Here is a 27,477-nt window from a genome sequence, read left to right on the forward strand (position 1 = left end):
GAGTCTGATTTATTGTCTTTGTCTTCCAAAAATGTGAAAGATGTAGATGGGAGTTCCTTCACTAAGAAGAGATGGCAGGGGTATGCCTTAGACTGTGCAGGCATCTCACATGGGAGTTTGCTGCCTCTTCCTGGCACTTGGAATTCAAGTGTGCTCAAGAATGTTCCCACCTGAGGCATTTCTGTAGTTCCTGCAGATTTCTCAAATTCTTGTCTACATGAACTAATGCTGGTTACGTTTTTTCCTTTGTACGTTGTTACTAGCCCAACTTGTATTCAGGGATTCTTCCTTTATTCCATTTACAGCATTTGTCTAACCTTTTGGTAATTTTCTGCATGATCAAGGGATGAAAGCTTGTTGTGGTTTAACCCCAGCTGGCAAGTCAGCCCCACACAGCCACTCACTCACTCCCCCACCAACGGGACTGGGGAGGGAATCGGGAGAGTAAAAGTGAGAAAACTTGTGGGTTGAGATAAACACTGGTTAATGGGTAAAGCAAAAGCCACATGCAAGCAAAGCAAAACAAGGAATTAATTCCCACTTCACATGGGCTGGCAGGTGCTCAGCCATCTCCAGGAAAGCAGGGTTCCATCCCCTGTGAGTGCCCCAGCCAACAGCAGCACAAAGCTGAACACACCTTGTCTGGCACAGCAGCCTGTCCACTGCTTTTAGGCTGGGCTAAGGCACTCAGGTTTTCCCTGTGCTGCTCCCTGCCTCTTTGCAGAACAGTGTGGCTGAGACCTCAGCAGCATCCCTGTCTGTTAGTTCCTCTAACCATCTGCATCTTGAGCATGAAAGTGATTTTCCTTTGAACCTTTCCTCTGTTTTCCTGTGTGCAGTTCCCAGATGCTTTCCTGTGTAGACCTTGAGCACACCAGAAAGCTCTTGAGCCCGTGGCTTTTCAGATAGGCACTGAGTGACAAGGAGATGCTTGAGCTGGAAACTGTGTTTGGCAGCAAAATCTCATCTTTTGTTGCTTCTTGTGCTGCCTTTGCTTTAAGAAAAAAAGTAGTGAAAGCAGGACAGTTGCATTATGTCTTATATAAAAGGCAATAGACAGCAAGGCACAGAAATCCCTTTAGAGTCAAACAGATGGATATGTTTAAGATGTATCCCTGCTAAAGATTCCTATCAATTAACCTTCCAGTGCTTGTGGCTGGCCCTGATTGAGCTGCCTGTGTGTACTGACAGGACGTTCCTTTTGCTCAGATGCTGCATCTATTAAGCTCTTCCCTTGGTCATTTTGACCCAGCTAAAAGAACCAGATTTCTGATGCTTTAAAAAATCTCTTTGTTTTTCTTGTTTATGATCTCTGTCTTGCTGCTTTTCTGCCAGCTTTTTCCTGCCAAAGAGCTCTCAGGGCTATGGGCAGAGAGGTGGTAAAGGGATAGCAGTGAGACATTTGGCCCTCTGTCCTTCTGTGAGCAGACTGATGCACACTGCAGAGCAAACTGATGTCCTTGTGGGCAACGGGACAGGATTTTGTGGGTTTACTTTGGCCTTGCTATCCAAGTTCCAGAGTCTGTGTCATTGATGTGCCTGAATGTTGTGCTTCCCTGTCTTGTTACACGGTTGTAAAAGCTTTTCTGGTCAAATACTCCTCAGGAGGAGGGAATGGTGAAATGGCTTTTTATTTTTTTTATTGTTTTCCTTGTTCCAGGGCTGTGGGGGCTGTGGGCAGTGCAGTTCCAGCCTGGTGCTGGCTCAGGCAGCCCCAGCCCCTGCTAGAGCTGTTTGCTGGCCAAGGTCTGATTTGACTTTGTTTCTCTTGGGGAAGAGCTGGACTTGTGTAAGGAAATGAGTTCTCAGAAAAATACTGATGTGGGAAAAAAACCTGAATGGCACCTTTTTTTTTTTTTTTAATGATGTTTTGACATAAAAATACTGCAGTTTTAAACTAGCAATCTGGAAACTGGTAATTCATGGGCGACTGCTGTGGTCCTGCATGTGAGGAGAACTGGAAAGAGGCACAGTGCCCCTGGTTCTGGACACTCAGGGCTGTGCTGCAGCATCTGGGTAACATGTGGGTCCTCACTTGGTTAATGAGTTGAGGACAGTTACAGAGGAATGTGATGGGATGGCTCATGGATGCCCTTGAATAACATTACCAAGTCCCCAACATTTGCTGCATTCTGCTTTGTCCAGGTATGAACTGGAGCCTTTGGAGGAGTTTATTTTCTGTGGATGACAGAACTAGTTTGAGTTCAGTCTTTTTAAAGCCAGGAACATGTTACTTCTACTTTCCATGGCTGTCTTCTTTCCTTCTACCCAGCAGCTTTGCAAAATGCCAAATGTAGTCCAGAGCAGCCCTGGCTTTGCCCAGATGACTCCCTAAGCCCCTGTTTTCGGCAGTGAATCGTTCCCTCTGAAAGCTACTCTTGCACAAGTTCATCCTTCCCTCTGCCAGTGTCCTTCCTCTATCCAGGTGTGTTGCAGCAGCATCAGGTGGGGAGGCAGAAGGGTATGAGTTGGGTGGCTGAGCACACTGTCTCTGTCCCAGTGCCTGCCTGGGCAGCAGCTTCTGGTTACCTTGGATGGGGCAGGTGAGGATGCACTGGCAGTGCTGACATCCAGCCCTGGGCCTGAGCCCTGCCAGCCTGGGGTGCTGGAGCTGGGATGTGTGGGACCAATGGCTTAAGGGGCTTGGAGGGATGAGAACCAGGCAGGTGGCAGGGAATCCCTGCCAGGGCCGTCTGGCTGCTGCTGGACGTGATTTTAGGGTGTTGTTAAGAGCAGTTGGCAGCACAGCGTCCGTGTGAGTGCCTGCTCGCTGCCGCTGAGTTGGTCATTTGATAGCTCCTCGGTGCTCCTCGGAGGCCTAAAATGGAGCAGTGCCGGATTAAATGTACCCAGTGCCCTTGGTGAGCTTGGGGAGATACGATCCTCGCCCTCCCGCCTCCGACCTGCTGGCGCCCAGTGCCGTCGCCACAGCAACGGGGAGAAACAGCCCATCCGCATGGAAACGGCCTTGCTGTGCCCGGCAACCGGCTGGGGAAAGCGGTTCAAATGGCAGGTGTGGAAAGGTGAGGGGCACCAGCACCTCTGTGGCGACCAGCAGGGAGCCTTGGCCCGAGCTGCTGGGGTGAACACACATCCTGTGGGTTACTGCAGCGCTGGCACTGTCCCTGCATGTGGGACTCCCATCCCAAAACACTGGCATTGGCCCCAGTGCAGAGCCAGCATGTGCTCCTGTGTCTCTGACTGTGAGGGATAGTTTTCATTGCTGCTGCCCTATTTTTTTGGGGCTGGTCCTGAATTCAGTGTAAGGTCCAGATTATCTGTGCTGATACCTACAGCAGTGTGGGTAGGTCACTGGTTCACCCCTGACTGGTTAGTACTTAATGCTTGTAAAATCCCTCTTTGTAAGGAAGAAGGAGCAACTGGCAGCCAAACAGGGTCTCTTGTAACATAGGACAGACAAATGTCATCTCCACAGTGCAATTGTGCAGTGCAGCCTGTCTGGCTTTGGGTAGGAAAGGCAGTTAATCTCTCCTCATCCTGCCTCTTACCCCTTAAATCCCCCATCGGCTGCTTCCCCAGCGAGGGCTCAGATATGAAGGTGATGTTGGTGCTGACCTGCTGGCTCTGATAAGGGCTGGAGAGAGTCGCTCTGCTGTGCAGCTGCTTGTGGCCAAGCAGGGTTTGTTCCAGTTTTACGCTGGCCCTTAGGTGACTGTGTCTCTTGGCTGCAGGATCACTGGGAAGGGGATCTCCCCAGCCAGCAGCACTTCTCTTGGAGGGATTTTGGTAAATGGTGCTGGTTTTACAACCATGTCCAAAGACAGATTGTCCCAGACCATCTCCCAGTGCTGGAGAAAGCTGCTTCCCAGCCACTGGCATCACTAAGAAGTCCACAGGCTGGCCAGTCTGAAGTAATTTGCATTTCTTGGTCAGTTTGACCCTGGCAACTCAGGAAATTGCTGTTTCTGTGGATTTGTCAGGAGCAAATGAAAGGCAGCACCCAGGTCTTGCCAAGGGGCTGGGTGAGAGCCTGGCTGGCAATTAGAGCAAGTGGTGTGCCTGCAGGCTGGTGCATGAAGAGGTAAGAGTTCTATTTCACCTCACCTTGGAACCTGCAGAAGAGGCAGAGGATGGGAGAATGGGGGATGAAATATGTCATTCTCCTGCCTGGGGCCCCAAGTTTTATTTGATGTCTGGAGCCCTGTGTGGGTGGGAAGCCTGGCCTGCTGCTGTGCAGAGGAGCCCCTTGAGCCCAATCCTTTCTCCTTTCTGCTTGCCTTTTTTTTAGACAAACAAGTGGTGAAGCTGCTGCTGGAAGCAGCTCTCCCAAGCAATGGCTGTTAGGGCTCGGGAGCTGCTGAGAGGTTTGGGTCCAGGTGCACAGCCCCGACTCTCAGTGGATGTGGGTACAGGAGGAGGGTTACGGAGAGGACCCTGCCAAGTGGCACTAGTGCAGGGGAAGCTTGGAGAGCTCAGCAGAGGAGGTGTGAGTGGTTTCAAAAAAACAAAAATCGAGGCTTGGCTCCCCTCTGCATCTCGCCAAGAGGACCCTGCAGCCCTGCTTCACCATCAGTGTGGAGACTTGGATGCTCTTAAGGCTGTTCATTAGTAAAACCTCTGAGCAGTTCCTACTGCCATCGAGTAGCCATTAATGCCTCTTCAGGGGAGAGGAGCGCATTGGGAAAACACAAAAACAATCCAAGGGCCCTTTATCTCTTTTTGGTCTGAGAGGTGGTGGGCTGAGGTTGGAGGGGAAGAGGGGCCGGGTAGGGATGCCAGCCATGAAAGCAGCACTGTGATTACCTGCCGAAATCTGAGTGCAAAAACATAACCTGATTTAAACTGTTACTTCTTCAAGGCTCCCAGGTGTGCTTTAGGGTTATAAACACCTACTCAGCGACCTGCTTTGTGCACATCTCGAGCCAGGTATTCCCACACCAGAGGGAAAGCCAGCAAAACCTGCACAGATGTCTCTAACAGCTGCAGCTGGGCTGCCGTAAGCCACCCCTGCTGCTACAGTTTATTAGCACTGCAGGGTCTGTCCCCTTCTCATCCTTCTCCTTGCCTGCTTGTGTGTACAGTCAGCTGTTAAAGGACACTGACATCACTTAATGGTTTAATTGAATCTCACAAAGGGATCGAAATTGGCTGCCTGACTTGTCACTGAGATGCTCATGGAAGAAATAGTAAATCACCAATTCAGCAGGTACAACTGCAGATCTGGGTAGAAAGTCCTTGTTGTGGGGGATAGGGAAGTAATTCCTCTTTGCAGAATAATACACTATTAGGGAGATTACTGAGGGCTGTTTTTCCAGGCTGACAGGTGCCATCCCTGTCCAAGGGAAGGGTAACTGAGTTAGACTAACTCCCCAAGGTGGTGTGGCACTCTATAAGGGGTAAACAGACCTGAGGCAGCATTTTATCTGTAAGTCAGGAGACTGTTCTGTGTTTTACACAGAGATTTACAGGGATATAATGGAGAGGGGTCCATGTGATCATTTATTTAGAATGGAAGGCAAAATCCCAGAAAAGGCCAGGGTTGAGCCAGGATGAAGCGTTGCAGCCAGCAGCAATTTCTGAGATTGTTTCACAGAAAAAGTCATCTTTGAGTGTAGGGAATCAAAAGTGAGGAGGGAACAAAGAGAAAGATGTCCAAAAGCAATAGGGAAGCCCAGAGGGAGAGGATATGACCCTAATGAGGGTGCTAATGCTGTGGCCATGCTACTGACAAGTAAAGTAATTGCTGCTCAGGAGGAATGTGAGCCAGTAGAAAACAGCTTTCCACCCAGATGCCAAGAAAAGCAATTAGAACTCGTAAACACCAGTGGCTGACTAAAACTGGGCCCTTAATTAATAGTTTCATTTGAAGGGTGAGGAAATTGTTAAGCTCTGTTGGTGTCTATTAATTCCCTGCAACATGAACCACAATAGAGTTTTAAGCCTTCTTTCACTGTACAGTGTGTGCAGGAAGGAGCACCCGAGCCCTTGCTGTGTGCAGCTGTGCTCTCTCACCTCACTGACTGCCCCAGAGCCCCAGGATGTGCTGCAGGATAAAGAGCTCAGACTGTGCACTAAGTTAGGACATGGCTTTGGTAGTGCTCCATCAGGGCAGGAGAGGTGGATGGAAAACGTGACTTCAATAAAAAGCTGTACAGCTGAAGTACTATGTCGGGGAGCTCACAGGGAGCTGGGGGTCTGGAAGATTTGCATCATACTGTACAGATGCCAGCCACTGAGCCACGGAGAACAGTGTCAGCCTCTTTTGTCCAGCACAGAGGGTGTTACAGGAATGCCAGTCGGAGGAAGAAGTAGGGGTAGCTACCAGAAGTAGGCAGAGCAAGGAGGGACATAAAGCTTCCCACTGTATAAGCAGTGCTGATGCAGTGGCAGACTTCCTAAAACCTTCACAAACAGCCAGGAACCAAGAGTGTTAAGGAGTGGCCTTTACAGAGGACACAGCCTTGATTCCAAGTCTGGGTAAGACAAAGGTTTATTCTTGCTGCTTTCTGACTCTCCATTCACCCACACACTCTTCCCTGAATTTCAGAAGGACCACAGATCTCTTCACAATCTTATTTTTCAATTTGTTCTATCAACTTGATGTGATGTGGGCACTTCTGCCTTGATGCAGTGAACAGGCTGTAGTAGAGAACAGCAGTGTTTGGTTCTCTGTGTGTTAGACAAGCCCGCCAGCACAGGCTGGTGCCCCTCCTTTGTCAGGCTGGTTGCTGTGCTCGGCACACACACCAGCCCAGCCCTGCTGTAAGCACATCACACACCCGTTCCCCAGCCAGCTGCCTGCGTACTCAGAGAGTTCATCTTGGCAGTTTATAGCTGACCTGCTATCTTCTTCTTAAAAGGCAGAATATAAAGTCACTAGTGCAGCCATATTTCTGGAGTGAGGGGGAAGCTCTTCTAGTGTGTCAAACACCTATAGAAGAGCCTCTCTTACTTGCTGTCAAATCTGTGACAGCTCAAGGAACTTCCCTTTAAGATCACCTACCCTCACTTCAAATTCAGAGTTGGACTAAAGTAGGGGATTTGTGTGAATCTTGTTTTCTCCTGCCAAATGCTACTCAACAGGCTTTTCTAAGCAAAGTGATTTCTTTCAAAACCTGCTGTATGCCATTCAGCCCCATGAAGGAGGTTCACTGCCTTGTTGCTATGGTACCCTTTCTCTAAAGAGGAAGAAAATAGTTAATTATGCAATTTAAGAAACTACAGAAGAATGACAGAATGAGAAATAATAGAAAGGAAGATTCTGCGTTTGCAATAGAACTGCTGGCTGCTCTAAAATACACCATGTTTACAGGGGAAATACTTGCCCAGTGCACGTTGTGTAGGGCCAGGGCTTCTCTGGCAGCAGGGATTTCAATGAGATGCCCTTTGCTAGGCACTGTGCCTCTGCCATGCAGGAAATCAATCCTGTAGTCAGTTACTGCTATTACCTTCCCTGCTTAATGCTCCAGACATATTTCCTTGGCAGAAATTCTGGATGGAGCTGGGACAGCGATAATACATCACAGACCCACAACAAGCTCCTGCTGCTTGTGGATACACAGAGATACAGTTCAAGACTTAAGTGCTTTGTATCTCCTTGGCAGAATTTCATTGCTCCTTGGGTCTACTAAACCCAGCTTGCTTTGCCCAGGACCCTGGAAAATCCAGTTTGTGGTGCACAAGGCAGGGCCAAAGAGACTGCAAGCATCAAACCTGGCAAGATCCCAGCAGCCCCTTTAGAAAGAATGGTGCTTTCCTTTGCCAAGAGCAGTGGCAGGTCAGTACAGCTTGGGTGAAACAAAGCACTACAACAGATCTTTGCCAGGAATGGATCTAGGCCGGTGCTCTGTGCTCTGTGAACAGGGGGAGCTGCCTCTTGTAGGGCACACGTAGCTCTGTGAGCCAGGGGGAAGGAAAGAGTTACCCCATGCCTTGTTTCCCAATGTGAGCAGTGAGAGAAAGAGGGAAGATGACCTGACCCGTGCAGTTGTTTACTACAGATGACTAAAAGGAGATGGAGATCTCAGGCTCTCCTTCTGCCTCACAAGAGCACTAATGGCATGGAGGGCTAGACAAGAGCCACATATGGTGGTAAGAGGAAGAGAGCAGTCGAGAGGCAATAATAAGCCAAAATACTTCTGGGAACACAGCAGGAATGGCTGTCAAAAGACCAACATTTTAATCAACAAACTTTGTAGCCACGAGGCTTCCCACTAAGGGAATACACAGATTCCTGCTTTCACCAGCAGCTTTTACCTCCTGCATTTTTAAAGCTCAGGATGGTCACTCCAAGCTTCCCTCAACAAGTATTTCCAGGGAGGGTGGCTTTCCAGACTCTGTCACAGGAGTAACACTCAACTCAGTCCTTGATGAACTGATGTTGAAAGCTGTGTGTCCCTTGCACTGCCCCTCACAGTCTCCTGGCCTTCCGTGGGCGGCAGCCGTTGTGGGGGACCGGGCTGTTGTCGGTGATGGAGATGACCTCCAAACCTCCCATGGTCAACCCCTTGATGGCAGCCTGCAACGAGACAGCAGATGAGTTACCAACACACGGAACAGCAGAGAAGGGAAAAAGCTCAGGGCAAAATAGTTTAATCCCCCATCTGAAAATCAACTCGTTCCAATGGTTCTCACTTTGTATTTCTTAAAAATAAGTAACTCATATTGGAAAACCCAGTTTAAACATATCTGCTCTAGTCTTTTCTTGAGCTTTCCCATCAATTTTCCTACTTTATCCATAAGAAGTCCCAAATACAGCTTTTATTCTACCTCCAAAATAGTATTACTCTAAAATTCTAATAACTCTAAAAATTCAAATGACTCTAAAAATTCATTACTGGGCACTTGGGTGAGGAATCCTTTATATCAGCTTCAGAAAAACCAAGTTAATTGAGACCAGCCTGAGTTTAGAAAACATGCATGATGCCTGAGAAAATAAAAGTATGGAAAAGCAACTCCAACACCTACTTTGCGTCCTGGTCCCAGTCCTTTCACCATGACTCGCACGTGCAGTACACCCTTCCCACGTGCTTTCTGTGAAAAGAACAACTGGTTAGTGTTCTCTTTGACATAAACTCGGGCTCCCCTGCTGTCTTTCATTATCATAATAGTATTTAAGTAAAAATAAAGATTAGGTAGTAAGGGATACAGAAGACATATATGGGGATTGTTGCAGAGACATTAGGAGCAAAGGAGGCTGGGGTATGACCATGGCAGTTCAAGAAAACTTCTGTGCTAGACTGTCATCTCTGCACACAGAGAAAGCTCTCAAATAAAACTATCTGTGACCTAAAGCCAGGGCAGAAAAGGACATATCCATAGATACGTGACTGAAGTGGCAAGGGACTAACAAGGACTAACTCTAAGCTGTTTTCCCTTCTCTAATGTGGTGACTTCTCCCCTGTGAGCAGTGCATTCTTTCTGGAGGGTAAATGAGAAGAGCAAGCAAGCTTTACATTTGCTGTGCAGGAGTCCACACCTTCAGTGCAAAAATTCTAGGAGCTTGCAAATTGGAAATGAAGAACTGCTGTAGAGCACAGCCCTGCTGCCACCACGTGGAGGGAGCACCTCTGGCTCTCTTTCTCATTGTGTTCTGGTGCAATTAACGTACTAACAACAGTGACAGAATAAATCAGTCCAAGCACAGCTACGCAGCTATTATGAGGCTCCAACGAGCACAGATTAATAGTGAAGATGTTCTTATATCCCTCTGAATCAACCACAATAAGCTGTTGGCCAGCAGTGGCACCAAACTCCTCTGGCATGAAAGGCTGGAGCGAGTTCCACTTAATTTAGGATAAGGATTTTCAGTTTAACCTTGCCTCATTCTGCTGTAATGAGGACCGTGACACAGCCAGCCCCATCTCCTCCACCTGGACACCCACGTGGTTTTTAGAAAGATTTACAATAAACCATATGCAGCTGGAAACTACAGGTGCAAGGAACATCACCTTCTCTGACTGGAACTGCTGGCTGGAGCTCAGTTCTCCTGTGGCAGAGAGCAAATATGAAACATCCAGACAGTAACTACAGCTATTTCTCAGTCCTCTATGGTGCAAAACTTGAACTGCTGCTGATTCAGGGGCTACATTCCCAAAATGGCTGAGAAATGTTCACTTAGGAAAAAAGGAGGCTCTGCAGACCGGCGCTAGGAAAGGACAGGCTCCAAGTTACGTTTCCAATCACAACCTGCACAGCTCAGCTCACTCTCGGGGCATTTCTAACAGCTCTTTCAAACGCTTTGTGTGCAAATGAAACTTGGGATGCTGTGGAAGAGCTCTGGAGTGCTGCCTGTGAGCCAGGCCAGTGCCCAGGTCTCGGCCAGGCAGTTAGTGCTCCCCTCTGGAGGAGGGAATCACAGGTGCGGACTCACCACTGCCGCTGCCATGGCCGCGGTCTGTGCCGCGATGGCAGTTCCCTTCTTGGCGTTCTGGAAGCCCTCGGTGCCGCAGGATGTGCGGGCAAACGGCTGGTTGTCAAAGCTGACCACCTGGATGTGGGTGCTGCGGAAACACAGGGGCAGAGGGAAGAAGCAAGCTGGAACAAAGCTTTGTTCTCCAGTTTTTCGCTCACCTTACTGGCATGGCTGACTGCAGGACTTCTGTCTCCCTTTCAAAGTATCCCACTTACTCAAATCTGCTGCACAGAGCACCCAGCAGTGACCTTCTGGTCACCTTACAGACCCAGGCAGGACGTTTCTGGACAAGATGTGCTTTAGCTAAGTATACCTCAGACCCCACTCAGCCCTTTCAGACCCACCTCTCACTGCATTTTACCTCTTCTACTAAAAAAAAAAAAAAAAACCACAAAACACTTCTAGAACTTGAAAGAGCTTTGAACAGTAACGTATCACAGGAGGAATCACTGATGAAACACAACTGTCTCTCATGGAGAATATGATAATTTTTTCAACAGAAATAGTACTAGAAATAGTCCTAGAGCAGAGGGCTGGAAGTAAACTGCTGTTAAAACTGTCAGCATCAGATTATTCAAATCAGAATGTAATCAAAATGTATAAAAACAATCTTACTGCTTTAAAAACACTGCAAGAACAGTTATGCTCCCTGAACAGCACTGAGGTTTGAATCATGATCATTTTCCCAGTCATGAACACCACTTCCCTTGCAGTTTTATTTTGAGCCTTTAGATCAAAAGGACGGCAGGCCAAACCCCGGGTTCTAGGCCTTTATTTCACATGAGAGCAGGAATGGAGCAGCTCATTTACTTACTTGTTGTATGTTGCTTTAATGTGAGCTATCGGGACCTCTTCATAAACCTTGCCATCCCACCTCATGGAGTTCCTCTGCAGGATTGAAGAGCTGATGAAGAAAACAAGAGTTACCAGGCCTCGCTCTTTAAATATTACAAAGTTTTATTTCATACCGGGAAATAAAGAAAGAAGGGATCAAGTCTCCGAAAAACACAAGCTGCGTTTCTGATTGACTCAAGTCGCTCCCTCCCCTTCCTCGGCTGAAAACCCACCGAAGGCGATAAAACCTCGCAGCAAGCGGCAGATGGCAGCGCCCTCCCGGCGCGGCCTGGCCTCGGCTCTCACCTCTGCTCGGTCGCGCTCTGCTTCTCCGTCTCCTTGGCAGCCGCCCCCGCGCTGTCCTGCAGCCTCGGGGGGCCGGTGCGGAGCCCGCGGCACAGGGCGGCGGCGCGGCCCCTGAGGGAGAGAACCGCCGGTGAGCGCTGGGGAGGTGGGGGGATACGATCTAGCGATAGCGGGAAGCCCCCAGCGGCCACCCCGCAGCGAGGGGACCCTCCCCGCTGTCCCCCCGCTGCCCACAGCCCGTCCCGCCCGCTCCGCTCACCCCCAGCCCAGCACCCGTTGCCCGGCGACCGCCACGGCCGCGCTCATGGCGGCGGCTCCGACCCGCGCCGGGGAGCGGCCGCCGCGGAGCACGACGGGAGCGAGGAGGGGACATGGCGGGGCATTGTGGGGCGCGGGCCATGGCGGCGCCCCGGGGGCAGCGGCCGGCGCGCCTCGCTCGCTGGGTTTGTAGCGCTGCCCCGCGGCGCCCGTGGAGGCTTTTTGGGGCGATGTGCTTGTTGAGGCTTCCCCGAATCACGCAGCCTCTGGAAAAGGAGGAGGAAGAGATGGCGGCTCTCATGGAGCAGGTGGAGGGGGATGTGGGGGGTGTGTGTGGGTGCGTGGGGGTGTTGATGGGGAAATGGCGCCCTCAGGCATGAGGGGAGAGGGACGTCAGGGGCTGCTGGCCTTGCACACACCGTCTGTGATGTTGCTGCCTGAGTGCTGTGTGTGCGGTTTGCACCACATTTCTTGGGTGTTGGTGATGTTTCCGTGGTCTTCCTCTATGGTGTTGGTGTCCTTGTCACACACTCTTGCTGCAAACAGGGAAATCATGCTCAGCCTCAGGAAGTTCCCATTACCTTATGTTTGCTGAGCTGGAAATAATTTAATTCTGCTTGCTAATGCCTATAGTGCTTGTGGCTTAAGAATTCTTTATGTTGCCCTTCTAGATAGAGCTGGAGAAGAGCCACTATTCAGATCATGAAATCCGTAAGCTGGAGGAGGAGGAGCAGCTCAAAAGGAAAAAGGAAAGCTTGTATGATGAGGATGAAGCACAAGGCAAGACCGTCATCATGGTTCAAGACCTGGAGGAGAAGTGGGAACAGAAGTTTCTGCGGTTCAAAGCTGCCCCACGGATAACAGGTACAGCCTGGAGTCTGTGGGGGGTGAGAACACCCAGATTGTTTGCCAGAGTGCAGTTCAATAGAATGAAGGCATTTTTGGGTCTTTTTTTTTGCTTGTTTTAAAGAGAGTCTTGCTTCTGTGGCAGCACTTGTGCAGTTAATTGTCTGACAGGGAAATCAGTGTTCCTATGCAGCAAAAATGTGTGTGTTCACTAGGGCAAAATGATGAAACTAGATGTGGTTTCCAGACAAGAGAAATGTTTGGTCATTTGGTTCCCAAGTTCTGCTTAGTGCTCCTGTTGATTTTTGTCAAGGTAGAGATCCAGGCTGCTTATTATAGATTCCTTCTGGAACTGAAAACAGCAGCTGAATCCTGCAATGACTTCCAGAGTGACTGACAGCATTCCTGTCTGGGTTCTTCTCTTATTCTATGTATCCACATTCATGTATTGTTGCTGGGCATGAGGCACAGAGGGTTGATGAATCAAGGGGGTCAGAGTGTGCTGCCAGGAGCCTTTGTTTGCAGCATGTGTTGGTTTTTGGCAGATGCTGATAAAAGCAACGATCGGACGTCGTTGAACAGGAAGCTGGACAGTAACCTGATGCTTCTGGTGAAGCAGAAAATTGGTAACCAGGAGCTGTGGCTCCTGCCTCAAGTGGAGTGGCAGCCTGGAGAGACGCTACGAAGCACAGCTGAGCGAGCCATGGCTACGTTTTTGGGTGTGTAGCTTGACCCTCCCTCTCGTTTGTCCCAGTGGTTTTCTTCCGATGCCCTCTCTGAGGGATATTTGCCATCTGCTGTAGTAAAAAGGCATTTCATGGCAGGGGGCTGGCAGGCTGGGAGTTGGTTCTCTGGCTGCCAGCAGCAGCAGCGCCGTGTCTGGCCATCGTAGTCTGATGTTGGGGCATCACCAGACACCCCCTGAATGTCTGGGCTTGCTCTGGGCTTCTCTTTTCCTCTTATTGCTCTGTATTAGCTTTTGTGGCAGATGGGTGATGATGGCAAACGTGTGTCCTTGCTTTTCACTCAAGATTGGCAAAGCTGGATACCCTGTCCTTCCCTTCCTTCCTCTCCCACTCTGAGAGGACTTGCTGGTCTTCAGACGAGCTGTTTTTTCATGAGAAAAACCAGTTTTTTCACAGTTGTCAGTATTTTTGCCAAAGAGGAAACAGTCAGTCTGAACCACATACAAGGAATGGCTTATGCTGCCTTTTTGTTATACAGGGGAGCACTTATTGTTGCTCTGTGTTCTTATGTCTTACTGTCTTTCTCTTGCATTGCTGGCATCTTGCAGGAGAGCACATTCAAGCCAAAGTCCTGGGGAATGCACCTTACGGGATTTACAAGTATAAATTCCCCAGGGCCATCAGAACTGAGGATAACGTGGGAGCCAAAGTCTTCTTCTTCAAAGCTTTCCTCCAAAGCAGTGATTTGTCCCAGGCAGAGCTGAAGGCAGATTACCTGTGGGTCACGAAGAAGGAGCTGGGAGATTACCTGAAGTCAGAATACCTGAAAAAAGTCAATCGATTCCTCCTGGACTTGTAAGCAATGGGCTGTGCTCCAGCAGATGGGGAGGATGTGGGACGTGGCTCCAGAGAGGAGCACGGCTGCTGCTTTGCATGGTCTGTGTGTATGAGATGTTCACTTGGGCTCTGGAGGATAATTTGCCTTTGCCTTATTTCCCAGTTCTCTTCACTGGTCCTGTAATGAATAAACATTAAAATTTATACTCGGAAGTGAAGCTTTCCTGAGGGAGTTCTTTGCTCTTGTTGAATTCTCCTCCTCCACCTCTTCTGGAAATGCATGCTGTGATCTTTTTCTCTCCCAAGAGTGTGGTTCCCTGGGGCTGTGGTACCCAGAAGGTTTGCTTTGCTCTCCAGGCTCCTGTCACAGGCTCAGTCTCAAAGGGTATCTCCTTGCAATGGCTGATGCTTATCTCTGGTACGTGCTCTCTGATAAGAGCAGCACTGGGGGGTTATCTGTGTGTCCTGGTGGGAACAGACCCTCTTGAACACCAGCCAGGACAAGGTGGATTTCTGAGGAGATGTAAGCAGGGATATTCACAGCTTACTAACTTTTAGTGTTAGCTGCCTCTGGCCTCGAGTCTGTGATGCACAGTGGCTGTGGAGGACACGTGTCCATGAGGAAGAAGCAGCTGCTCTCCCACCCACGCTGCCTCCCCTTGAGCCTCAGGTTACAGCCACAGACACTGAAGGAGGGTAGCAGCAGCAGCTCTCTGTCTGGGCTGGGAGGGGAAGGTGCTTTAGCATTGCTGCCTTCAGAGTGCAGCCTCAAAGGTGTCTCTAGGGAGTTCTTGGCTCCCATTCCCACTGCATTAGGCCAGCACTGCTAACCCAGCACAGCTGGGTCTGCCTCAGGTAGCCTGACCCTGTTACCCCAATTTCTTTATTAGAAGATCTATCCTGGGCTTACGTGGTGCTGCCTTGGCCCTCTGGGGCTGGTTCTGTTGTTGGAGGTTTTTTTCTGGTTGTAAATGTTGCTGTTCAGTAGTCAAGAGTGCTGTTGGACTTTGCAGGGAATCAGCTTGATCCAGCAGCAGGGAGAGAGGAGGAAATAACTGTCGTTAATCATCCGGAGAGAGTTCGGCCTCCAGAGGTGGAATTGGAGATTGCTCTATGTATTTTATCAATCCTTTGGGAGCTGTTGAGCTGCAGGCCTCAAATTAAAGTTACCCTTAATCACTATGCAAGCCATTGGGGTGGAGGGTAGCACAGCAACCTTCTATTTTCTAATGCTGGATGGTTTGGGAGCTGCAGGTTTGCCATAAATTACCAACAACACTGGGTTCCTGGAAGCATCCTCACAGGCCTGGCAAGGAGGCTGAGTCTGCAGCAGGGGGCTGTGGCTCTCTGAGAGGAAATAAATGTGGAGCAGAATATGTGCCTGAACGACTGCAGGTTTTTGGCTGCCCTCTGAGGTCAGCACTGCTGAAGGGGGGCCTGTTGCCTTCTCCAGGACTGGAAGCTCCTGCAGCAGGGGGAGGTGAGTCCTTCCCTTCAGGCTGTGCCCCATCTTCAGGGAGCATGGGTGCAGTCAGCACAGGTTTAGGCTTTTCTCTGCCACTCTTGTTTCAGGCTGTCACTGGCTCCAGAAATGCAGCAGAGCCCTGTGGCCACAAGCTTAAGGCATGCCCTCATCCAAAGAATCTGCCCTGTTTCCCACACCAAGGCAGGCTTTGTATTGCTGGGGCAAAGCTTTCAAAGCATAGAAAGTGCTGTTTAATCTGTGCTTGTTCCCAAATGCAAGAGCACAAATGAAAGAAAAGGCTGTACTGAAACCTTGCTGGTCTTCAAACCCAGGCAGTTCTTATTTCTGGATTACTCAAACTGCAAGTCTTTGGGTGTTGTCTGTGCTGAGAGACATGTAGCTCCTTCAGCAGTGGAAAGGTCAGAATCAACAGCATCCTTCATTTTTAAGTATTTTTTCCTTGTCCTCAGACCTTCTTATGGGTAGCAGGTCTGTGAGAGGCTTGGTCTTTTATGGAAGCTGAAATTGTTTTCTCATCACCTGAAACACAAATTCCTGCTTGCAGCGTGCGTGGGAACACCACCTTTTTTTTTTATTATTTTTTTTTATTTTCCCTGTAGTTGATTTAATTTAAATCTGCCAGTTGCTGCAAACAATTGCAGATCCTGCAACTTGGGTGCTTTTGCTCAGTTCTCCTGTGTGGACTGTTTTCTTCCCCAGCCTCGGTGAGAGGGAAGGCAGGAGGATCCTAGAGGATGGTTTGAGTCTTCCCATTTCCTCCCAGACTCCTGCAGTAAGTCGCTGAGGCTGTTCTTTTCCTTTGGGAGCTTGGTGGCTGCAGGCTGTCTTTCCACTCAGTGTGAACCTATTCCCATATTCAGAGCTGCAGAAGTCTGAGCAGGCAGGCTGGTGGGATATGTTTTGCTGGTAACTGCTGAAAGGGCAGCACAAAGCCTGAGAGCCTTTTCTGAGAGAGCAGCAGAAACCTGTGGAGTCGTGGCTGCGTGAGACCTGCTGCTGCCAGGTGTGCCTCCTGCAGTCCAGCACAAAGAGCAGGGGGAGTATTTTACTTTTGCTGAACATGAAACACAAACCTCCCCTTGGAAGCGTGATGAAGAACCTCCAGAGTGTTTGTCTGGGTGTTGAGGGAGGCTGGAGCTTGTTTGCATCCATACCCTAGAGGGTTTTTCTCACCTTGACAAAGGCCCCTTCACATGAGTTCTCTGGCAGAACCTGAAACCACAGCAAGTGCCTGGGAAAGAAACTGAGTTTGCTGTGGCTCTTAAGTGCAAGGCACTGTGAGATCAGGAAGAGCTCTCCTGGGAAGTGTGCACTGGAGAGAGGAGTTTTGGAAAGGGCCTGTAACTCCTTGCTTTGAGAGCAGCAATGTGGGACTTATCTAAGAAGTCCAAGGTAAGATCAGTGCTGCTGGTACCCACTCCTGACTGCACACACCAGAGAGGAAGCTGGAGAGGGTCAGGCTGTGCAGGCTTTCTGTTCCTCAAAGCCATTTTTGGCACAGGATGCTTCTATTCTTGAGAGTCATACACAAAAAGCCTCATCCTTTCCCTCGCCAAGAGGGAAGGAAGCATCTCAAGATGTCCTGACCCTGGTGTGATGCAGTCCAGCAGCTGTTGCTAAAAGTCTGCAGTAGCAGACACAAATTGAAGGAGCAGTTGCATTCTAAAGCACTGGCATCTAAGCCATTGCTTGAGCCACCATGTTAGAAAAGACACCTGAAGGTTTTCTTTGTGGCAAGTTGATACCTTCATTCCCGTCCAGTGGAGGAGAGATAACAAGTCCTAATAAAAACACTTTTCAGCTTCACAGATAGATTTCCTTTCCTTTTACAAATACGTTCCCTAGCTGTGTGAGTTTTGGGGGTTGGTGCTCTCTAAGCAGAGCCCTGCTCGTATGTTTTGTGATACAGCGTGAACTGTTCAGAACCTTACTCTTTCTCACATAATGGGAAGCTGCTGTTTGTTGATCCTTCTGGCTGGCCCCAAGCAATCAAAGGCTTCAAAATTGAAAGATAAATACCTGCGGAGCCAGGAGAAGCCTTTGGAGACACAGGCTACACTCTTCCTGCTCTCTGAAAACCTGTACAAGGAGAGATGCTATTCTCCCAAATACAGCCATGGGCAGGGAGAACTGCTGGGATGCAGGTAGCATCCTGAGGCATCCCTGACTGCAGGGGCAAGGGGTGGGCTGGCTCAGGGAAGATGGGAATTGTGCTGTCTCTGCTTGTGCAGCCTTTGGGCTCACTCCCTGTCCTGGAGGATGAAGCATCTCCAGGAGCATCAGTCCCTTTGCTTTTGTCCTGTTCAAGCCCCCATTCTCGTGTTGGAAGGGATCTGTCTCTTTGGAAGGAATTTTTCTGCAGGTGCTGCCCTTTCCTGCTGTGCTCTGCTGCCTGCAGGGGATGCAGCGTGGGCTGCTCTTCTCATGGCAGCCCAGAGACTCAGCAGAAAATTGTGTGGTAAATCTGCTTGAGGTCACCAGTGACACGAATGGACTAGATCCCTTTGTTTTTCAGGATACCTTTTTCCTCCCTTTTCTTGTGAAACCCCTGTGGGTTGGTTTAATCAGCATGTTGGAAAGACACAGAGTGGGGCAGTCAGGAGGCACGGCTTGAGTGAATCTCTGCAAAGGTAAGAATGGATATAAAAGAAGGGGTGCTGCTGGGAAACTTGTACTCAGGGTCAAATTTCCCCAGAAGTTTTGTTGATACTACCCAATCCTTGACACCAAGCCCTCAAAAAGGAAAGCCAGGAATTTGTGAGGTGAGTATGAAATGCTGACAGCAGGACCTCCCTTCAGGTAGTTCCAGCTACAGCTTTGCTCTCAAGGCTATTTTTCCCTAACAGATCTTGTGGGGTATAAAATCCTTTGTCAGGACTTCATCGGCAATGCTTGGAGACCCAGGGGCATTTCTCAATTGAATTATGAAGGGTCTTTCAGCAATATTAAAATGAAGCTTCAAAACTGAGCAAGGGCAACAAAGCCTTTATGGAGCGAATGTGAGGCTTTAGGACTCACCATCACAGCCCACTCTGGGAGCAGGACTGTGTGCTGCCAGCAGCTGGCCCTTTATCTGGCTACCGTGAACATCCAATCTCATAATTAACTGAGGCAAAACTTGAGGAAAAGATTTTTCAGTTAACAGTTTGAAGTTTAAGCTGAACTCTGTTGGAGCTTAAGGTGAGAGCTGATGTTGAAGGCAGATCATCTTCTGAGGGGCTGCTCTCTCTCTTAGGCATGTGGGCAGAGGGAGACTGGGAATGTCAGGACATGAGGCATGGGCCAGCACTGCTGCTGCCTGCCTGCTTTCTGCTCTCTCTCATCTGTCAAAGTAATTATGCCCATTAGATTTCTCCTTTCAGGTTTTACCCTCCCAAAAGTTATTCCACAGCATTAAACCTGTGGGGTGAGTGAATTATTGGGAAAAAAAAACTAGATAAAAACCAGGCTTAATGGGCACATAGAAAAAAAGCATGCTGGGTTTGGAGGGTGGCTCAGCCAGCATTTTGCTTCTATAGGCAAATAGAAATTTATCTTGATGTGTGTATATATCTAGTTTCGTGATCTGTGAGCTCTTAATAATTGGTTTGGTGACCTGCCGGCAGTGTTCTCTCTCTGTAGAGCTTTCCCCAGCCCCCAGTTAATATAATGGGTCACAAATCCCATTTGCTTTTGAATTCTAAGTAATCCTTTAGTTAATGTCGCCTATTGCTTTCTGGAAGCATTGGAGGAAATCGGAGCCATGTGCTAATCAGGAAATCTGGTTCTGTGTGTTCAGAAGCCGCTGCCCTGCCCCGCCTGCCCTTTCCAAATGCCCGGCGAGGCCCATTTGTGTCAGACCCACAGCCCCCCTCTGCAGAACAGCAATTGCTTCCCAAGCTGTGCTACTACCAAGTGGCACAGGCTGCAAGTGTTGGATGAGCTTGAGGAAAGCAGCGGGATCTGACGGGGAGTGGGCAGCCAAGCCGTAAGGGGTTTAGAGAGGAGGGAAACACGGCGTTCAGGGTGTCTGATCCTACCAGTGCCCTCTCTGGATGGGGCAGTGAATCCCCTGCTTCAGGGGGTGGGACAGGCGACTGCTGGGGGTGGCACCCATGGGGACCCACTTTTCAGGGGCAGGAGGTGGTGAGCAAGATGGACATTAGCTGTCCCAGAGCCTTCTGCATTTCATATCCCTTAATTTTCTCTGCCTGAATACAGGACTGAGGTGAGCTGTAGCTGTCTTGCCTGCTCTCTCCTCCCTTTGTGGGTAGGTAGTTATCTGAGCCCTTTCAGAGGGACAAGAAGCTGCCAGACACTCCCTAAGATGACACCAGGTACATCCCTGCTGAAGGAAGGGGAGGGAGAGCATCAGCTCCTGAGATTGCCTGAAGACATATAAAACACTAAAAATCACCAGCTACGAGGGGCTGGTAGGGACTGTGTTCTGCTGGAGTGGTTGCCCATGGATTGAACTGGGTGGGAAACTTCAGAGGTGTGTCCCAGAGCCAGAATATTCCAAGTCACAAAGTCAGTGTTTCTTTATTACTTTATTACTTTTGTTTGTTTCCCGATTTTCTCTAAAAAATCAGCTGATGAGCTTCACCCTTCACCCCTTTCCCTCATGCTTCCATTTGTCTCCCTATTTTTAGCCTGTCTGTGGCACTCTTCACACAGTGCCTGTGTGCACTGCTTTGATCAGAGCTGCTGATGACAATGACATGACCTTGAAGGCAGCAGCTTGCAGCAAGTCAAGCTGTGTTGTATTCAGTTAGCTTCTTGTAGCTGGGCATCGTGTCACAACCCAGGCAAGCACACAGCATCACCTCTCCTCACTCCCATGCTGTTTTCCCTGATAGGTCCCACCAGGTTTTGGGCTATTTGACTCCAAACCCATTCCCTGGCTCTGGCCCAGAGTGAGGAGCATGGCGGGGAATTATCAGTGCTGGGAGCTTGATACTCAAATGTTGCTGGCTCTAATCTAAGAGCTAAATTCCCCCGAGGATGGAGGTGGATGCTGCTTGCTGCCCGTGAAACAGCTCAGTGCTAGGCACTAGATGGCAGGCAGTGACTGGGAAATCCTATCAGTGGTGTTTTATTTCCCTTTCCCCTTAAAATAACTTCCTGCTCTAGCTCTCCCATGCTCCAGCGTGGGAACCTGGAGCATGGAATAAAGATCAACAATTTTTAACTGCTGTGTTCAAGCTTGTAGCTCACATGTTGAAGGATCCCAGTGATTGGCAGATGGTTGTCTTTGCTCCACTGGGGCTTTACAAGTAGCAGGAGAGTTGAAGGAGCTTCTAGTGCAGGGAAAAGAGGCAGGGAGCAGGCAGGCAGCATCCGAGGATAGAGGGTGGATGGAGGGCAGGTGCTGGGGTCTGCCCAGGGCACTGTGCAGGGGTTAGGGTGAGATAGGGGTGCATCCATATGGAATAGGGATAGAGGCAAAAAAATGACTGTGTGTATTTGACACAAACAAGGAGAAGTCAAGAAATCCCTAAGGATGAATTTCCTATAAGCTTGATTGTGCAGCAGTTGCTTTGGAGAGGGCAGTGTTGAGGTTTCAGCCACATGCTGTGTGAGAGGGAGGGTGGTCACCAGACTCTGTCTGTGGGGCTCAGTCACTAGGGAGGGCTTGATCCTCTCCAGATTGGCACAGCATGCCTTTGATTTACTTGCATTGGGCTTTGGGGGTTTATCCCCAAAAGTGCACATAAAAGTGGACTCACCTAGAAGAATACATGTATGCCCTACTCTACCCCAGTGATGCAGCATGTGCTCCCATGCACTGTTAGGAAGCAGGAGTGGCAAAATCCCTTCTTTATTGGCCAGGGGTCTGAGTTCAGCATGTCCCTGGACCCTGCTGCGTGCTGCTCCCACCTGTGCAAAGCTCAGGACAAGACATCCCCCAGGGTGCTGGGTGCCTGGCTGTCCTGTTCCCAGGCACCAGCACAGAGCCACAGCCCCTGTGCCACACTTTGGGTGTTGTAGGTCCTCTGTAAGCACCTTCCAACAAAAAGGGGATTATCTTTAGCTTGTTAGAGTCCTTGCAGGGAGGGAGAATAAGGCTCTTTGCTCTGAAACGTTCTCTTCCCTGGGATTACAAGATAATGCATATGAAACGACATTAGCTCAGCCAGGTTTATGGATTATTTGAAAATCAAATTCTTTTAATCTCATCCACCATCTGGCACCAGCGTAACAGCCAGCAGCCAGCTCGCTGCCGCTTCCACCCTGACTGTGTCGGAGTGACTGAAGTATCACAGGCAGTGAGGGGACACCAGCATCCCTGGCTGTCACCGTGCATCCTGGCACCAGCACCCAGGTGCCCGCCTTGTCCTGATTTCTTCCCAAGACAGCGTGGAGGTAACGTGTCTCTGAGGAGCTGGAGGCTGTCCTTGGCATGCACTGGGAATGAACAGATGGATGAGGAACATTTCACTGCTTGTGCCTGTGTGACCATGAGGCTCAAAGCCAGAGGGGTTCCCTGGCCTTGGATAAAGGTTAAGATCAGAGCAGGGGGACTGCCAGTCTCACTGACATGATTTACAGTGATCTCCTGGCTGGGCAGGGAGGGATGAGGGTGCAGGATGCTGATGCAGAGTTTTTTGCAGGGAGGTTGTGTTTCCCTGTGAATATTAACTGGGAGCTGCCAGGGTGCATCTGTGCTCAGGGGTGGGGCTGGAGGCTCTGTGGGTACCAGAGAGCCAGTGAGCACTTGTGCTGTTTGCCAGGGGCAGTACAAGCAGGAATGCTGTCCCCGAGGGGCAGGGCAGGGTGGGACAGCTCGTCAGAGGTGCAGGATGGAGGCATTGCCGTGGACAGCACCACAGAGCCCAGCCTGGCTCCCTCTCCCTGGCTCACAGGTCACAGAACAGATGGGACTGGAGGGTGGCGAGGGATCCCTATGGGAAGTTGGAGCTACCAGAACTGGGGGTGAGTGAGTGAGTGGTGTGTGCTGGGCACTGTTGCCCACACTCCAACCCCACATCTGGTTTTTCAGATGCCAAGCCAGCTGGGCTGTAGAGCTGCTTGCTTCTCCTGTTTTTGGTTTCTATGCTGAGCCTCAGTACAACCATCCATCTTCTCCTGTCTCCTCCAGAACACTTCTGTACCTACTACCAAGGAGCGCTCTGATCTCAGTACCCATTTAACATGAATAAAAAGCCTTCTGGGACAATAGGTCACGGTTATACAATTTAGCTCAAGTAGAGAAAAGGCCTTTATAGCTGTGAATACATGAATACTTAAAATATATATATAACGTTGGTTAACATCAGGACTTATAAGCATAATATATAAATATAGCACTGGGCTAACAGTCTGTGCCTTGACTCCCTCCACAGAAGGCTGTAGCTGTTCTGTCTGTCAGCTTTGGCCCCGTGGTTCTTCATGGCTGGAGACACAATTTGCCTTGCTGCCCATTTTTTGCAGGGCTCTTGGTGTGGAGAGTAGTTGTTACAGGCAGAGGGAAACTGGGGAGGGAGTTCTGTGGCTGCTGCTCGGTGGGGAGCAGGATGGGAGAGGTGAGGATACAGCAGCTCTGCCCACAGGTAAGAATGCACACAGAACCAGGCTAGTAGCTGCTGTGCCATGCAGCAATTTGCTCCTATGATTTGTGTGCCCTGAAGACAGTTGCATGCAAATAAAAAAAAAAACAAAAAACCCAAAACAACAAGAAGAAAAATTAATAGCTTTAAAGAAAAGAAAGTGTCATTTCTGTAGGTAATTAATTACTAATTACACAATCACAGCGTTGTCTGTATCATTAGAATTACTTGGTTTTTCAATACGTTGTAGCTGTAATTAAACAAATCCTTAGATTCTTCTTTTTTTCTCCTCCTTCGTAACACAAAGACTTTTTTTTTAATAGTACCAACGAATAAATTAATTGTGTAATTAGTGACTATTAATTTGTCACTCCTAGAAGGGTTATTTCCAGGTTGTTTGTATGAAGTGGCTGCAGAATGGTTGGTTGATACCAAGGCTCCCAGGAAGCAGCTGTCTGTGACTGGGGATGCTGGTGGAGGTGGGGATTTGGCAGTGCTGGGACACAAATGGCAAGAGCGGAGGATGCTAGGACTGGATGGAGGAAGCTGTCAAGCACTGCTGGTTATCCGCTTGCTTATTTGCATGCCTGTGAATAAATATTTTTCATTTTGATGCAGAAATGCCCTCTAGAAGGCATCCTCAGACCCTCCAGAAAGGAGGTGAAGTGGCAGTGAAGCTGTGGCTGCTTCCATGTGCTCCCCCTGGTACAGATGAGGGAGGAACCCCAGGGGGCTGTGAGCTGGTGGCGATGGCATGTCACCCCCTGCCCCACCACGTGCAGGGGACACTGCAGACTCCAGGCAGGGAGAGGGGAATTTAGCATGCAGCTAGTGATAGGGTCTTAATAGATCTGCACTTATTATTTGGGAAAGAAAATCAGGATTACAGGCTTATGAAGGATTAGCAAGCATGAATGCATATTTCTGCATATACTGCTCCTTTTGTAAACCCATTGTGCCATTAGGCTGATATAGAGTTATACCATTATCAGCATGACATCAGTGTATCAGATAGTCTTGATTAGAAGATCCAGCAGCTGTACAAAGGAAAACAGGGCATTCCCACAAGCCTGCTGATCCTCTCCTGTTTGTACCTCGTGGCTTGTCTCAAAAACACATTGATTTTCAGACAGCATCAACACCACCTGTATGACAGACACCTTGTGAGCGCTGACCTGCATCTTGGGCCTGTCAAAGTGACCACATTGAGGCTTTTAGTGTTTCAGCTGTCCTGTCCTGTGGGTTTTAGAGTAGCAGCAGGAAAGGGGATGCATGAGGATCCTCAGGTGTCTGTGCAGTCAGTTATAGGGTGGAGAGAGATCTTGAACTGCTCAGAAGAGCTTGGGTCACTCATGGTATATGTGCAGGGGTCTTTCAGTGTGGCTGAAACTGCATTTCTGGTTTTGGCTGAAATACAAAAAGATCCTCATAAAGGTGGTGTGTTGCTGGCTTCAAGTACTGCGTGTCCTCAGGGCAGTAGCTGCCAGGTCTTAGCTCTGGGAGCCCTGGAGGTGTGTGAGCTACCTGGAGATGTAAAGAATTTGATTCAAATGTAGAAAGCTTCAAGAGCCTGCCTGTATTTTACAGCCTGCAAGTGTTGGCCCCACATGACTGTCAATGTGGGAAACCTTAGCAAACCCAAGCTCTTGGCTGTAAGCTTCCCTAGTGGTGGTCTTTGTAAGCAGAGTTGTGCTGAGCAGGAAACTTGGATGGAGGAGCAGGGAATTGAGTGGTTATGAAATGTCAGAGCCTCTATGTGTGTGAGTACAAGTTTTGATTTTTACTAAATATTTTCCTCTTTAGTTTAAATCATTGTTGTTTTTTTTTTTCCCAGGGAAACGTAATAAGACCCCATGTGTTTCTAACTAAGTGGCAGCCTGTGCTTAGTAAACAACACAGGGTCCAGTTTGGATGGGATCCCTGCATTGATGTTTCTGGAAATCAAATAACAATTGAACTAAGACAGCTTGTTCCTGGAGCTGCCCAGAGCTGTTTGTTTATTGGGCCAGAGGGAGTGAAGAGCCCCTGGAGCATCCGGGTCTGCACAAAGCTCTGTGGGACAGCAGGAGTTCCCCGTGCTGCTCAGACCTGGTCCTTTCCCTGCTCTCTGTCAGTCAGCTGTCAGTGTACCAGACAGCATCCCAGGAATGATCCCAGTGCCGGGGGCAGCCAGCTCCATCCGTGGGCTCCCGTTAGCACTGCTGCTCTCATACCTCCTGCCTCTCCCTTTGAGGGTGATTTCAGCAAGAAAATTTGACTTTTCCTACCTCTGTGGTGCACAGCATGCATCCACCTAGGGGCATCCCATCTCTGGGCTGGGATGGAGAGCATCCCTTCAGAGTGGGTAACCCGCTGTTGCCAGACGTGCTGGTCCCTTGGGCAGCCACTTCCATTTTGCCTCTTCTTGCTGCAGGTTCCCTCCTCTCCCATTCACTGATCTCCTGCAACACCACTTCACTGACACTTTGGGCTTGAACTGGGACCAGCTTCCCATTTGTCCTGTCAGGGTTCTGGTGCCTTTAGAGCTCAGATCACTTCTGAGTGTGAGATTCCAAAATATTTTGAAATATTTGAAACACAGCACCCATTTTTTTCTCTCCACTGGAGTGTATGTCTGTGGGGGTTTTGTTATTTTTTCCTTGAACATGTCTAAAGTTTCTTTTGGCCATAATTTCTTCTTGTGATGTAAGTGTTCTGACAAACTTGACCCTATGCTGCAAAGCAGTTCTGCATGAATGATCCAAGTAGGTCAAGCAATCTTCCTCTCTGCTTCCTTCCCCTGAAGTAAAAAATGACCCTACAACCACAAACCCAGTGCGTGGAACCCAGTGCACACCAGAGACCCTACAATAACAAACCAGCGTGCACACAGCCTGCTGTTGATGAGCGCTGACACGGTTTCAAAGGTACTGATGCTCCTGCTGATGTGTCCTTTCTGAGGGCATCAGCGTCAGCAGCCCTGCTAGCTGTGAAACGAGGAGGGTGACTCATGAACCGCACTGAAGCCGGCGGTGTCAGTACCTCGATGGGCCATCGGGCTTGTAACCTGCGTCAGCAAAATAAGGGGCGAAGAAAGGAAATGAGAATGACAACCAAACCTGAATCTGAGGGGCAGGGAGCAAGTGAGATGGAAAATGCATCTCCCTCTGAGCCTGTGTCCCCACACCTTAGCAGACACAAGCTGCAGGGAGACCCAGCCCTACAGCCTGTGAGGCGTGAGCTGCTGCTGTTATTTATAGGTGCTGGAAACACTCTGGACATGTTCTCCAGTGGGCTCCAGCTTTCTTACTGTGCCGAGAGCCTTGGAGCATCTTCCTCACCTCTCTCTGCAGAGGCTTTTGAGGGGCTGATTCTTGTGGGTTGGCACCTCTGTCCTCCTGGTTTTGCCATGAATATTTTGTTTGCTGGTGCAACGCACCCTCCTTAGGTCAAAACTGCAGCGGGAAGCAGATGAGAAGTGCTTAACAGTCCTGAAGCTGAGCAAGCAGCTGAGAAGGCTGGTCAAAGTGAGATTAAGATGCTGTGAACCTCATTGCAATGATTAATGGCTCTTTTTATATGAAGATGTTCAGAAACTGACATTTACTGAAGAAATGAGAATGAGGTCTTTGGAATAAACTAGGAAGGGTTGTTTAGGTTTTTTTTTTAATATAAAGAGATATTTCAGCCCATACAAGCAATTAAGCACTCCTAGGTGTTTCTCCCTGCTTGCAATCTGTAATGGAAGAAAAAACATGGAGAGACAAATAGCTTGGTTTGGATCATGGGACAACCAGACTGGAGCATCACCTGCAGCTCACGTGTGGCTTTCAGGAAGTGCTGAATGGGGGTGATGAACCAGCCCATCCTCACCTCAGGGTACTGCCCTATGTGCCCTTGACAGCTCTCTGAGCTTCCCACAGCTGCAGGGGCAGGAGATGCTGAGATGGCAAGAGGCAATCTCAGTGACCACCCCTACCATCAGCCTGGCAGCAGCTCCCAGTCCAGCCCACCCTCACCAGCAAGCAGAGCAGTCAGCAGCAGCATCCTCAGCACTCATCTCCATACCTGCATTCTTTGAGCCTTCCCCCATCACCAGCCAAAGCATGGAAAGCAGCCTGGAAAGCTGGGGGGTCATATCTCCCTAGATGCTCTCAACAGTGCTACCCCAAGAGCAAATCTGATATCACGAGTCAGTAATGAATTGGAGCTGGGTTGTAATGATTTTTAAAAATGTTTTCCAAGGCTGGCTGTCGATGCCACAGCTCAATCTTAAAAAGGATTTCACTGTTCCTACAGCAAGAAATCCAAGAGAGCACTCTGCATCTGTTTACCATGCAG

At 49.3% G+C, this 27,477-nt stretch overlaps 2 protein-coding genes across 2 annotated transcripts; one reads left to right on the forward strand and one right to left on the reverse strand.

Annotated features, from left to right (window-relative positions):
- Positions 1-8,117: 8,117 nt before the first annotated feature.
- MRPS11 (mitochondrial ribosomal protein S11) lies at positions 8,118-11,855 on the reverse strand. The gene is made up of 6 exons (XM_048317704.1): positions 11,775-11,855; positions 11,516-11,626; positions 11,190-11,279; positions 10,334-10,463; positions 8,929-8,994; positions 8,118-8,479 (listed from the first exon to the last, which is right to left on the reverse strand). Exons 1-6 carry the CDS (start codon positions 11,819-11,821, stop codon positions 8,372-8,374), a joined length of 552 nt encoding a protein of 183 aa, XP_048173661.1. The 5' UTR covers positions 11,822-11,855; the 3' UTR covers positions 8,118-8,371.
- A 27-nt stretch (positions 11,856-11,882) lies between these two features.
- On the forward strand, positions 11,883-14,355 carry MRPL46 (mitochondrial ribosomal protein L46). The gene is made up of 4 exons (XM_048317703.1): positions 11,883-12,081; positions 12,445-12,637; positions 13,165-13,338; positions 13,914-14,355. The coding sequence occupies exons 1-4, from the start codon at positions 11,887-11,889 to the stop codon at positions 14,162-14,164; spliced, it is 813 nt and encodes a 270-aa protein (XP_048173660.1). The 5' UTR covers positions 11,883-11,886; the 3' UTR covers positions 14,165-14,355.
- Positions 14,356-27,477: the final 13,122 nt, after the last annotated feature.

The sequence above is a fragment of the Corvus hawaiiensis genome, chromosome 13, assembly GCF_020740725.1.
Source record: "Corvus hawaiiensis isolate bCorHaw1 chromosome 13, bCorHaw1.pri.cur, whole genome shotgun sequence".
Taxonomy (NCBI): Eukaryota; Metazoa; Chordata; class Aves; order Passeriformes; family Corvidae; genus Corvus; species Corvus hawaiiensis.